The 12,596-nt window shown below is 46.9% G+C and overlaps 1 protein-coding gene across 1 annotated transcript in view; it reads right to left on the reverse strand.

The window, feature by feature from the left end:
* BPIFA3 (BPI fold containing family A member 3) overlaps nt 1-11,977 on the reverse strand; it is a 12,656-nt gene extending 679 nt beyond the window's left edge. Inside the window, exons 1-7 of the mRNA XM_007122362.2 lie at nt 11,944-11,977; nt 11,633-11,771; nt 5,578-5,728; nt 3,609-3,716; nt 2,583-2,732; nt 961-1,045; nt 475-538 (exon numbers count right to left, since the gene is read on the reverse strand). Of these exons, the coding sequence (XP_007122424.2) occupies nt 475-538; nt 961-1,045; nt 2,583-2,732; nt 3,609-3,716; nt 5,578-5,728; nt 11,633-11,756 (682 nt within the window). The 5' untranslated portion in view covers nt 11,757-11,771; nt 11,944-11,977. The remainder of the gene's footprint in view (nt 1-474; nt 539-960; nt 1,046-2,582; nt 2,733-3,608; nt 3,717-5,577; nt 5,729-11,632; nt 11,772-11,943) is intronic.
* Between the last annotated feature and the right edge of the window lie 619 nt (nt 11,978-12,596).

Consider the following 12,596-nt stretch of genomic DNA (forward strand, 5'->3'; position numbering starts at 1 on the left):
GCAACGGGAGAGGCCACAACAGTGAGAGGCCCACGTACCGCAAAAACAAAACAAAACAAAAAACACCTCTTCAAATGATATCTAATTATTCAGTTCTTGTGTCTTCCACTCACTGTGAGCTCCCTGAAGGCAGGGACTATATCTGTTTTTCTGCAACTGGGATGGGGGTGGGCTTGGGTGTGTGGGAGGGCAGTGCTGCCTAAAGGATTGAGCGGAGATCTTGGGAGAAGCTCTGGTAACCTGGAGGTTTGGGTGAATTGGCGGGGCACAGCCTGCTTGGTAGGGGTGCCCTCTGCTGTCCCGGCTCTCTCGGGGGATAGTGAAGGTCATGGTCATATGGTCACCTCTGAGTGTCCTCAGAGCACATGCAGACACCCCTCAGCAGGCCTCAGTGAGAGCTGCAGCGGGGGCACCTCTTCTGGCCATTTGCCCGTCCTGAGTCCTCCCCCCGGAGGGACACAGGTGCTCACTCACCCATGAGGCTTTTCAACAGTTTCACATCCAGCTGCCTGAGGATTTCATCGATCAGAGGACATTCCTGGGCCACCAACACAGAGAGGAGGGTCAGACCAGGGAGTGGGAAAAGAAAACTGGAGGGGCTGTGGCTGGAAGCCACAGGATTTCCACAAGGAATCATGGCAAGCGTGGCTCCCTTGTATTGAACGCCAACTACCCACCAGGTGCTATGCACAGCACTTCCGTGCTTTGCCCTCCTGAATCCTTGTGGCTCTCTGTGAAATGGGGACTGTGATGGTTCCCATGTTACAGATGGGGAAACTGAGGCTCTAGGGAGGCTAAGTCACTTGCCCAAGGACACACAGTCAGTAGATGGCAAAACTGAACGTCTTAATTGAGATTTCTCAGGTTCTAAAGCCCAATTCTTGGCTGAAATGCCAATATATATGCCCTGACCCTCGGACTCAAGGATGCCCAAGGTGAAACTACTTTTCTGAAACTTACCTGACTTTCTATCAGGCGTGGGATAACTTTTTCCAGGTTGTCTCTGAGGTTGTGGAAAAAATGTTTCATCTTTGGTGGGATATCTCTAGAAAGAGAGATAGATATACAGAACAGAACAGATAAATACAGACAATACTAATGTCAGGTGCTGTGTGTGGAGAACATCTCACACAACCATTTAATCCTCAGAGAGCCCTACATGAGAGGCGTCATTGCAAGCAATAGTCAAAGGTGCAGCTCAGAGAGGTGATGTGCCCTGCCCAAGGTCACACAGCTAGTTAAGCACTGATTAGATTAGAACCAGGTCAGTAACTACAGTTCACAGTCTTTTTTTTTTTTTAAAGAAGATGTTGGGGGTAGGAGTTTATTAATTAATTAATTTATTTTTGCGTGTTGGGTCTTCGTTTCTGTGCTTTCTCTAGTTGTGACAAGCGGGGGTCACTCTTCATCGTAGTGCGCGGGCCTCTCACTATCGCGGCCTCTCTTGTTGTGGAGCACAGGCTCCAGACGTGCAGGATCAGTAGTTGTGGCTCATGGGCCTGGTTGCTCCGCGGCATGTGGGATCCTCCCAGACCAGGGCTCGAACCCGTGTCCCCTGCATTAGCAGGCAGATTCTCAACCACTGCGCCACCAGGGAAGCCCCCCAGTCCACAGTCTTCTTCGTGGATGTCTGGCATGATCTAGGCATTCAGTGAATGTCTGATTAATAAATGAATGGATATCCACTGATGACCTAGTTGCTTTCAGCATTCTGGAATTACAGAGAGAGATCAGACACAAATCTTGCCCTTGAGGGACTCAGTCTGTTGGGGTTGAAACACACTTGGTCAGCTAGTCTACAGATCTTTATTTAAGTCTATTTTTTCCTATCTTGTTCACTACTGTATCCCTAGCATCAAGCATGTTATGCCTAGCACATAATAGGTTCTCAGCAAATATTTGTTGAATGAATGAGTGATGAGGAGGAGCTTTAAAGAAGGAAGGAGGGGCATTCAAGCATAAGGATCAGCATGTGCAAAGGCACGGTGGTATGAAAATGTATGGCATATTGATGGAGGGGGGTTCTTCAGAGAGACTTGAGGGCAAAGGGCTGCAGAGTGGGGTAGGGGACAGGACAAGTAGGGCCTTGAGTGACATCCAGGAGTTTGCTGTTCATCCAGAGGGCATTGGAGAACCATTGGAGTGTCTGGAGCAGGGGCTGGGTGACATGGCTAGATTTCTGGGCTAGAAAGTGATTTCTGCTGCAGGGGGAGAACAGAGTGAAAGCGGTGAGGTCTGAGTCAGGGGAAGTTGGAGGAGGCTCCCACAGTGGTCCAGGAAGTGGACTATGGGCCCAGTCAGTGGCTGTGGGGATGGAGAGAAAGGGAGCAGGTGAGGGCTGCCAGGAGGTCATTGATGGGACCTGTGGAAGATGGGCTGTGGGGAGTGAGGAGGAGGAGGAGTCTGGCGTCTGGGAGGGTGGCAGGGCCATCTCTGGGTTGGGGATGCAGGAGGAGGAACAGATCCTAGGGAAGGGGTGAGATCTGTTTGGGGCTCACCCAGGAGGTGGTGGAGACCTGCGGCTGCAGCCAGGGCCAGTCAGGAAGGGGCCCAGCCCTGGGGAGGGGCAGCTGGGATCTTACTCAGTGAGGACAGTCATGTGGACGCTGCTGGGCTCCACGCGGCAGTTGCCTATCACCAGATCCCTCCGGCCAAACTCATCTTTCTCCAGCCAGAACTCCACAGCGAGGTTCATGCATGCGTGTGTCTTTATGATCTGGTTATTGAAGGGCCTGGGGATGAGAGAGAGGAGGAGGGGGGAGAGGCAGGAGACAGAGAAAGAATAGAAGGAGGAGGAAGCAGCCAACACGGAGAGTGGCTCTTTCAACACACCAGCCCAGTGGGGCTCCACGTTGCCTGGATGTTAAATTCTGTGGTCAGCGATTAAGGAGAAAAACATTACTAACCAGAGTGCCTTCTGAAAATCCTTTAAATAGACCAGATTAGGGGGCCTTTGGAAATTCAAAATTTGAGAGTTAATATCATTCTAAAAATCTTTACCTTTTAATGGAGCCCTCCCAGAGGCAGTAGATGTTAAAGGGTAGTCTAAACCGGAGGAGGGAAGGGTGATGCGATCATTAAACTGTTTCTCTTTTTTTTTTTTTTTTTTTTTGCGATACGCGGGCCTCTCACTGTTGTGGCCTCTCCCATTGCGGATCACAGTCTCCAGACGCGCAGGCTCAGCGGCCATGGCTCACGGGCCCAGCTGCTCCGCGGCACGTGGGGTCCTCCCGGACCGGGGCACGAACCCTTGTCCCCTGCATCGGCAGGCGGACTCTCAACCACTGCGCCACCAGGTAAGCCCAAACTGTTTCTCTTTTTAAAAATCATTGTAGGGAACTCACATAGGTTTAAATGAGCAAATGACCTGCCTCCACTAACCAGTGATCACCATCCACATTTCAGCTGAAGAAACCAAGACTCAGAGATGTGAAGTGACTTGCCCAAGGTCACAAAGCAAGTGAGTTTGGAAACCAGGAATTGAAACCAGTTTGCAGCAGAAAGATCTGGGTTCCCCAAATTGCCAAAATCCACGCCCCCTCCCCCCAGTCCCAGGTTCCCAGTGAAGAGGAACAGTGCCCTGCAGGCCCCACTTCTGTATGACTTACAGTCTCGAGTCAATGTCAAATTCAAGTGAGATGTTTGCCGAGAACCACTCCTTATGGAAAGACATCCGGATCCCGCCATAGTCCAGCTGAATGTTGGTGATGTTGGCGCTGTACAAGGAAAGAGCAAAGACCCCCGCAAGGGTGAAGGGCCTCAGACCTCAAGGCCTTGGGCATTACAGACAAGGCTGGCCTGTCTCCTAGCAGTCGGATTTGGAGTCAGTTCCTTTTACAGATGCTCTGAGGGCAAGACAAGAGCTCCCTGCAGGAGCCCTGGGGTTACAAGCTGTCCCCGAGTGCCCCCGAACAGCTCCACACAACTGACTTGTGAAACCCACAGCCAACTGCAGGCCCAGCCCCTGGGCCCGTTCTCAGAGCCAGCCTCCCGCTCTCAGTGGATAGCCCCACCACCTGCCCAGGGGCCCAGACCCAAACCGTGGGAGCTGTCTTCAACTTCTCTCCATCCCTCACCGCCACATTCCACTCATTAGCAAATCATGTTGGCTCTGCTTACAAAATATATCCTGAAATGGGCCACTTCCCATTACTCTGTTGCTTTCGTCTGGTCCAGGTCACCATCACTTCTTGCCTGGAGATGCTCTAGTTTCTCTCTGGGCTCCAGGCCACGATCTTGGCCTCTCCACAAACCATCTCCACGTGGCAGCCAGAGGGGCCTTAACACTCCCCTATCACTCAGTGTTCTCCACTGGTTTCTCACTGCTCTTGCAATAAAATCTGAACTCTACATCACAGCCCCTCAGATCTGCAGGGTCTGGCCTCACCTGCCTCTGCAGCCCCATCTCCTACCACCCTCCCCTTGCTCACCCAGCCACACAGGACTTTTCCTCTTCCTCAGATGCATCAATCTCCTTCCTACCTCAGGGCCTTTGCACTCACTGTGCCCCCATGACCTCATGGCACTCACCTCCTTCTCTTCATTCATATTTCTACTTAAGGGTTAGGAAGGTCCCCTGATCAGCCCTCTCACTCTCACCCATGACCTGGCTAAATTTGTCTTCATGTTATATCCCTCCATCTGAAATTAGTTATTTACTTTTGTGGCCTATCTCACTAACTAGGATGTTAAGATCCAAAAGGGCAGGGACTGTAGGTCTAGGTAGAGCTGTATTCCCAGTACCCAGCCCAGGTGCTGGTACACAGTAGGTGCTCAATGAATAACTGTAACAAATGTTAAAGGAATGAATGAAGGGAAGTGATTGTGGCTGCACACAGCAAGGGAAACCCTGCTGGTGAGTACTGGCACTCATTAAAATGGAGGGAATGAGGGATTCAAATCAGAGAGAAGGTAGGTCAAGGGCACAGCAGGCTGGGATCATGGTGTTACATTTGAGCAGCTTTGAGACCAGGCAGCTGGGGAGGCCTGCATCCATTGAGAGGAAGGGGGGAAAATGGAGACGGAGGACAGGCCCAGTTCCGCGAGGCTAATTATACCAACGGCTAGGCATCCACTATGTGCCACAGGGAAAGCTCCTAACAGCTCTAGGACGCAGGGATAATTACGCCCATTTCATTGAGGAGGACTCAAGGCTGAAGCTCAGGGAGCTCAAATGCCTTGCCCAGAGTCACACAGCTTTCAAGCAAGAGTGGGGTTCAAATGTCTGACTCTAGTCAGACACCCCAGGTGTTTATCCAGGCTGTGCTCTGGGTACCCATTTTATAGATGAGACCAGAGCGGCCCAGCAATTTCCCCAAAGTTGGTGGCAGAGTCAGAATTTAAATGCGGAAACTTTTGCTCCCAAACCTTCACCTTTAATTATTCTGCTGTGCTGCCTCTCCCAGTGCCCCTTTGTACTGGGCCCCCTACTCATCCTCGTGCTGGGTCTGACATCTCCTTCCAATCTTCCCTCCTTTCCTCTTCACAGACCTTGTACTGCCATGCCCTCAAGCTCTGCCCTCTTACTCAGAGCTTTATCAGGAGTCCCAGGGCCAGTGATGGGGTTCAAGATCTCACCTGCCTTCTTGATGCTGCTGAAGGCTCATGCTGCCAATTAGCCAGCCCACCATCCCCGAGGCCATCTGGCTGGAGGCATTCAGGCTGTCCAGGAAGCGGATGTTCTGGATTCGGTGCTCTGTATTGAGCTTCATGAGGCCCTGGGCAATAACTGGAAATGGATATGGGACCAGTGACATTGCACAATGTCCTGGCAAAGGTGGGGGGTTTGGAGCCAGGAGGCCCAGGTTGCAGGCTGGCACACCGGCTTCTTGCTGAGTGATTGGTGTGTCATCCCCCTGCCCCCAACCCTGAGATCCACATTCTTCATCCGTGAAATGATGCTTTGCAGTGCTGGTGTGACACACCTGCAGAGGATCTGGCAGGCAATAGCTGCTCAAGAGAGATATTATGGTTGAAAATTTGCCCAGTGCTGTATTTCTGAATCTGGAACACAGAGCCTAACGTACAGGATCTAGATCACAGTAAATGTTGGTTGAAGAGAAAAAGAGGTGAGCAAATAAGGAGAGAATGAATAGAAATCCTCCCTGACCATGCTCAGAATAAACTGCAGGGCTGGGTGGAGCTACCAGTGGAAAAGAATAAATTCCAAAAAGGAGGGAAATTTGAAAAGCTATTGACTTGCGTGAAGTCCTAGCTCTCTGGGCCCTAGACCCCAGCTGCCCAGGTTGGGGGCCCAGTTTTGACAAACCACAGAGCTCACCTCAGGACACATTTATTGCTCTGACTCAACCCTCTAGGGGCTCAGGCCGCACACTGAGAACTATGTATTACTGCAGAGCCACAGAAGCCATTGTCACACCTCACCAGTATCCTCCAGGGTCAGCCCCCAGACCCCCTTTCAGCACCCCATGTTTCTGCTGCCTACAAACAAGAAAGTGTCTCTGGGGCTTCCCTGGTGACGCAGTGGTTGGGAGTCCGCCCACCAATGCAGGGGACACGGGTTCGAGCCCCGGTCCAGGATGATCCCACATGCCGCCGAGTAGCTAGGCCTGTGCGCCACAACTACTGAAGCCCGCGCACCCGGAGCCCGTGCTCCACAACGGGGGAAGCCACCGCAATGAGAAGCCCGCGCACCGGGACAAAGAGTAGCCCTGGCTCACCGCAACTAGAGAAAGCCCGTGCACAGCAACAAAGACCCAGTGCAGTCAAAAATAAATAAATAAAATAAAATAAATTAAAAAAAAAAAGAAAGTGTCTCTGAAGTCATAGATCTGGTTTCAAATCCTAGCTCTGCCACCTCCTTGAGTCCTGATTTCCTCATCTGTGTAATAGGGCAGTAATAATACCCATCTCATAGGATACTTACTAGGAATATTGAGACATTTAGCCAAAGGATATTTACTGAGCATCTACTAGGTATCAGGCTCAGTACTGGGCACTAAACACACAAACCATTTTTCTATCTAGTAGGAGAACATACAGTAAAGAAATAGTTTCAAGGATGGAGTGAAACTATAGGTACGCCTAGAACACTTAGTAGTTCTTGGTTAATGATGATAGTAGCGCTTGGGAATTTGTGAGCAGCAGACACTAGTAGTTGTCAGTCCAGTATCCATCCATCCATCCATCCATCCATCCTCCCACCTATTCTCCATCTATCTGTCTATCCAACATCCATCCATCAATCCATCCATCTACCCATACACCCTCCCATCCATCCTCTTATCCACCCACTCTCCCATCCACCCATTCGTCCTATTCTTCCCATCTGACCCCTGTTTTGATTCAGACACTCTCTTCAATTCCTGGTCCAGATGAGGCTGTTGATTATCATTGCATGGTGACTCTTACAGGTACAAAGTTCGCATATGATCCAAGTTGGTTCTATCAGACTAAACAGAAGACCCTATGCTTCATGTTTGAGGGGAAGGTTTCTTTCTCTTTCTCCTACTGCAAAGGAACAAGACTGCCTATAGCTCCAATGGCCACTGGCCACCGTTTTCCTATCACACTGTGAACCAGCAGCCTGCGGATGAAACCATGACGATAACAAAGCTAAAAAAGGATGAAATTCAGTTCTGGTTGGCAGCTTTGAGCTGCTGATTGAACCAAACTCAAAGGTTGACCTACCTATGACTTTCAGTTGTGTGAAATACTTTTTTTTTATTGTTTAAGCCGGATTGACTTGGGTTTTCTGTAACACCCTAACAGATACGTGAAAAGTGGTTGTAGAGATAAACATTTTCACAGTTGAAAAACACTTTGCACATACTTGCCTTCATTTAAGTCTCAAAAGCAGCCCCATGAAACAGCATTCTAACTGCACCTATTGTACAGATGAGGATACCTGGAGCCACAACCACATGTAAATATATTTGATAACCTAAATGCAATGCATACATTTATGGCAAACCATAAAATGCCAAGTCATGATGAGGGGAAATGGGAAACATTGATAACTTAAAACCATTAAGAAATAGAAACAGGTGATCTCATTCCCCAAAAGTTTTGATCTAGATGGTTTTATGGAAGACTTTTACCCACTTTATGAAAAGGTAATTGTGAAAGAAAATAGAAGAAGAAGATGCAAAATTCATTTTATGAGGCTAGTACAACTTGCTTCAAGAACAGTACAAGGAAAAGATATTAGACATCAATTTTATGTATGAAAAATTTGCTAAGATCCTAAATAAATTACTAGCTAACAAATCTAATAGCTAATAGTACATTATAAAAATATCATATTGGGCTTCCCTGGTGGTGCAGTGGTTGAGAGTCCGCCTGCCGATGCAGGAGACACGGGTTTGTGCACCGGTCTGGGAGGATCCCACATGCCGTGGAGCGGCTAGGCCCGTGAGCCATGGCCGCTGAGCCTGCGCGTCCGGAGCCTGTGCTCCGCAACGGGAGAGGCCACAACAGTGAGAGGCCCACGTACCGCAAAAAAAAAAAAAAAAAAAAAAAAAAAATCATATTACATTATAAAATATAAATTTTAGTTTGATACATTATAAATACATTAATGTATGTTATAAAAATAATACATTATAAAAATAATAAAGTACATTATAAAAATAATACAATAATAGCAGATTATAAACAGATAATTATAGTATGTTATAAAAATATCATATTTATTCCAGAAATGCTAGGATGGGTTCAACTTAAGAAAATCTATTAATATAGTTTATCACATTAACAGAGTAGAAGAAAATGATGGATTAATTTTTAGATGCAGAAAAACATTTGTTAAGGGCCAATACTGATTTATGATTAAGAAAAATTTAGGAAACTAGAAATATAAGGGGACTTCCTTAACATGATAAAAACTATATCCCAAAAACCTGCAGAAATATACTAAGTGGAGAATTCTAGATATATTCCCATTCCTATAGGAGGCCTTGGCTATAGTGCAAGATAAGAAAAAGGCACAAGAAGTATAAGGTTTAGAAGAGAAAAGATAAGACTCACTATTTGCAGATGATATAATCCTCTAGATAGAAAATTGAACAGAATAAATAAGACAAATTATTAGAACTAATAAGCAGTCAGTAAGACTTTTGGATAGCAGATTAATTTTTAAAAATCAACAGCTTTCCTCTCATCTGTACCAGCAATACCAACTAGAAAATATAATAGAAAATTAGGCAATATTTACTGTGGCAACAAAACCCATAAATTCTCTAGGAATCAATTTAACAAAACATACTTAAGACATTTATATAAATTTAAAATTCTTGGGCTTCCCTGGTGGCGCAGTGGTTGAGAGTCCGCCTGCCAATGCAGGGGACACGGGTTCGTGCCCCGGTCTGGGAAGATCCCACATGCCGCGGAGCGGCTAGGCCCGTGAGCCATGGCCGCTGGGCCTGTGCATCCGGAGCCTGTGCTCTGCAAAGGAAGAGGCCACAACAGTGAGAGGCCCGCGTACCGCAAAATAAAATAAAATAAAAATAAAATTCTATTAAGGGATCTAAAATATAATCTGAATAAATTGAAAGATATACTACTTTTGTAATCGCCTAACATAATACTTCAAAAATGTCAATTGTCATTCAATTAATAAACAAATTCAGTGAAACCCTAATTAAATTTCCAGAAGATTTTTTCCTCTTTTTTAAGGAACTCAACACAGTCTAAGATTCATTTGGAAGAAGAAAGTTCTATCAGATAAAATGGCATTTTACAAAGATGTAGTACTTAAAATATTATGTTCTGGGTACAGAAACAGTTACACAGACACAGAACACAGAACTCAAAAGGGAATCCATGTGTTTGGAAACTTGACCATTTAGTAGGTGGGTTGAATGGACTCATAAGGAGAGAAGTGAAGCTGAATCTCTAATTTACAGATATGCATAAAGATGGCCTCCAAATGGATTCAAATCCTATACGTGAAAAGTGAAACTGTAAAGCTGTTAGAAAAAACAGGGTAGAGACAAGGGCTTAAGACTCATCAAATATAAACCAAAAGATGAAATGTTGATGAGTTTGAAAATATTCCTGTTCAATGAAGTGTCTACAAACAAAGTTAATAGGTGACAGTTTGGGAGAAATGTTAGCAATGCTTAGACCTGACAAGGGACTAATGTCAAGAATAAATTAACATCTTCTCAAATCAAAGAGGATTAAAAAAATTGGAAAGCAAATAGAAAAATGGGCAAAAGATAAGAACAGGGAATTCAAAGAAGTCAAAATGGCTAACAGAATTGAGACGTGTTGCTCAAAGTTCTCGCTAATCAGATAGTCAAGCTAAAACAATTAGATATCACTCAAACACACATCAGACTGGCAAGCAATTAGAAAGATGCTGTTAGGTACTGAATTGTGCTCCCCTCCGCCCCAAATCAATATAGTGAAGCCTTAATCTCCAATGTGACTGTATTTGGAGATGGGGCCTTGATGGAGGAGTTAACATTGAGTCAGGTCATAAAGGTGGGGCCTTAATCCGATGGGACTGGCGTCCTTATAAGAAGAGGAAGAGACACCAGAACGCGCTCACTCACCCTCTGTACACACACAGAGGAAAGCCCCTGTGAGGACACAGTGAGAAGGTGGCCATCTACAAGCCAGGAAGAGAAGTTTCACCAGAAACCAACCCTGTGGGCAACTTGATCTTGAACTTCCAGCCTCCAGAGCTGTGAGAAAATAAATGTCTGTTGTTCAAGCCACCTGGTCTGTGGTATCTTGCTGTGGCAGCCCAAGGAGGCTGATACCAGCGGATTCTCTCCAGTGTTGGGAAACAAGGGATACAGCTATGCTTGTTTGTTACTGGAATGGGTGTGGACCTGCACAGCCATCCTAGAAAGCAATCTGGCAGTCTTTAGTTAAATTCAGTTTGCACCTGCCTTAGAGCCCAGCCATCTCCCTTCAGGGTATATCCCAGGGAAATTCTCCCATAGGTTCTAAGAAGGACACGTGAGAATGTTCATCGCCGTGTAGTTTATAATAGTGGGGAGTTAGAGACAACGCAAGTGTTCATCCCTAGGGAAATGGCCAAGTGATGATGAAGTGGATGTATTCCATGGACTTTTCTGCACAAGTCTGAAGCAACAGATGTCAACAGCACGGTGTCCAGTGAAAACAGTAAAAGAAAAAAAATGAAATCTATATGGCATTACCATTTATGTAAATCAAAACACTGTATGTTTTACAAGGATATGGGCATTTAAAAACACATATATTAGGGAATTTCCTGGCTGTCCAGTGGTTAGGACTCTGCGCTTTCACTGCGGGGGCCCGACTTCGATCCTTGGTCAGGAAACTAAGATCCCACAAGCTGTGCAGCACCACCCCAAAAAAGCCAACACCTATATTAAACCAAGCTGCAGTGCCTGCCAAGGAAGAGGGGAATGGAAGTGAGAATAAGAGGTCGAGAGGAAAATAACATAAAATAAAACACAAGAGGTGTCTTGCCATGGTTCATGATAATGATGATGTGCTAGGAATAGGCATATGATCAACTCAAACTCAATTTTGTGTACCTCAGGTCTAAGAAAAAAGGAAGAGAAGAAGGTAAGTGACCAATTCCAGGTCATCTAGCAAGTCAGTGGTGGGGTCAAGTTAATGCTTTCCCTACCCTCCCTGTGACAGCGGGCAGAGCATGGGCTTAGCTTACTTCTCGCTAGACCCGATTTGCTGTCTGTGTGGGTCTCGGCCAGGCCAGGCCAGTGCTGCTTATGTAGTGCCAAGGGCAAGGCCAGCAAGCTGAGGAGGACCAGGAGCCTCCAGAGTGAATGCATCTTGGGTTCTTGGATCTGTGGGTATTAAGAAAGGTCAGATGGTACCCACGTGGATGGCTGCAAGGGTGGCCACACGGACGGATGGACTTATGGTTTTCCGTAAGAAGATGACACCGGAGTTAGCCCCCAGCATGCTGTGGGGAGGTGTCGTGATGGGCTCTGGCAGCTGCCACTGGGGCTTGCTAACATGGTGAGGGCAGTAGGTGGAACCCTGTGGGGAGGCCAGGGATCCAGATGGAAGCCTTGTTGCTTAGAGACACCCACTGTTGGGTCATCCAGTGGGAAACCTCTCCCAGACCAGCACGGGGTGGATGTTGGTGACTTCAGTGAATGAATGAATGAATGAATGGGCAAGGATGCAGGCTTTCCAATTAGACTAGGACTTTCTTAAGGGCAGGATCATCTGCGATGCCTATCGCAATGCTTGCTTGTGAGAAATTCAGTGCTGATGATTCTTGAGGGACCAGATGACTGAATACTTAAAATAGTGAGGATGGCTGGTCTCTGAATCCCCCTCTAAATTATATGCTTCTGGAGCACACGGTGTGAATTTAATTAATCCTCCTGTGTCCAGTGCCTCCCATGTTTACCACATGGTAGTTACCAGTGATGTTTATTAAGTGATACAAATGAATGAATGAATAATTGGATGGATGGATGGTTTGTGGATAAGATTTATGGGGAGGGGACAGAGAGCCTTGAAGCCAAAGCATTAGGTTTATCTTGTTGCTCTGGGTTTGAGGGTCATTAAGAATTCAGTTCAGGGCTTCCCTGGTGGCGCAGTGGTTGAGGGTCCGCCTGCCGATGCAGGGGACACGGGTTCGTGCCCCGGTCCGGGAG

The sequence above is a fragment of the Physeter macrocephalus genome, chromosome 14, assembly GCF_002837175.3.
Source record: "Physeter macrocephalus isolate SW-GA chromosome 14, ASM283717v5, whole genome shotgun sequence".
NCBI lineage: Eukaryota > Metazoa > Chordata > Mammalia > Artiodactyla > Physeteridae > Physeter > Physeter macrocephalus.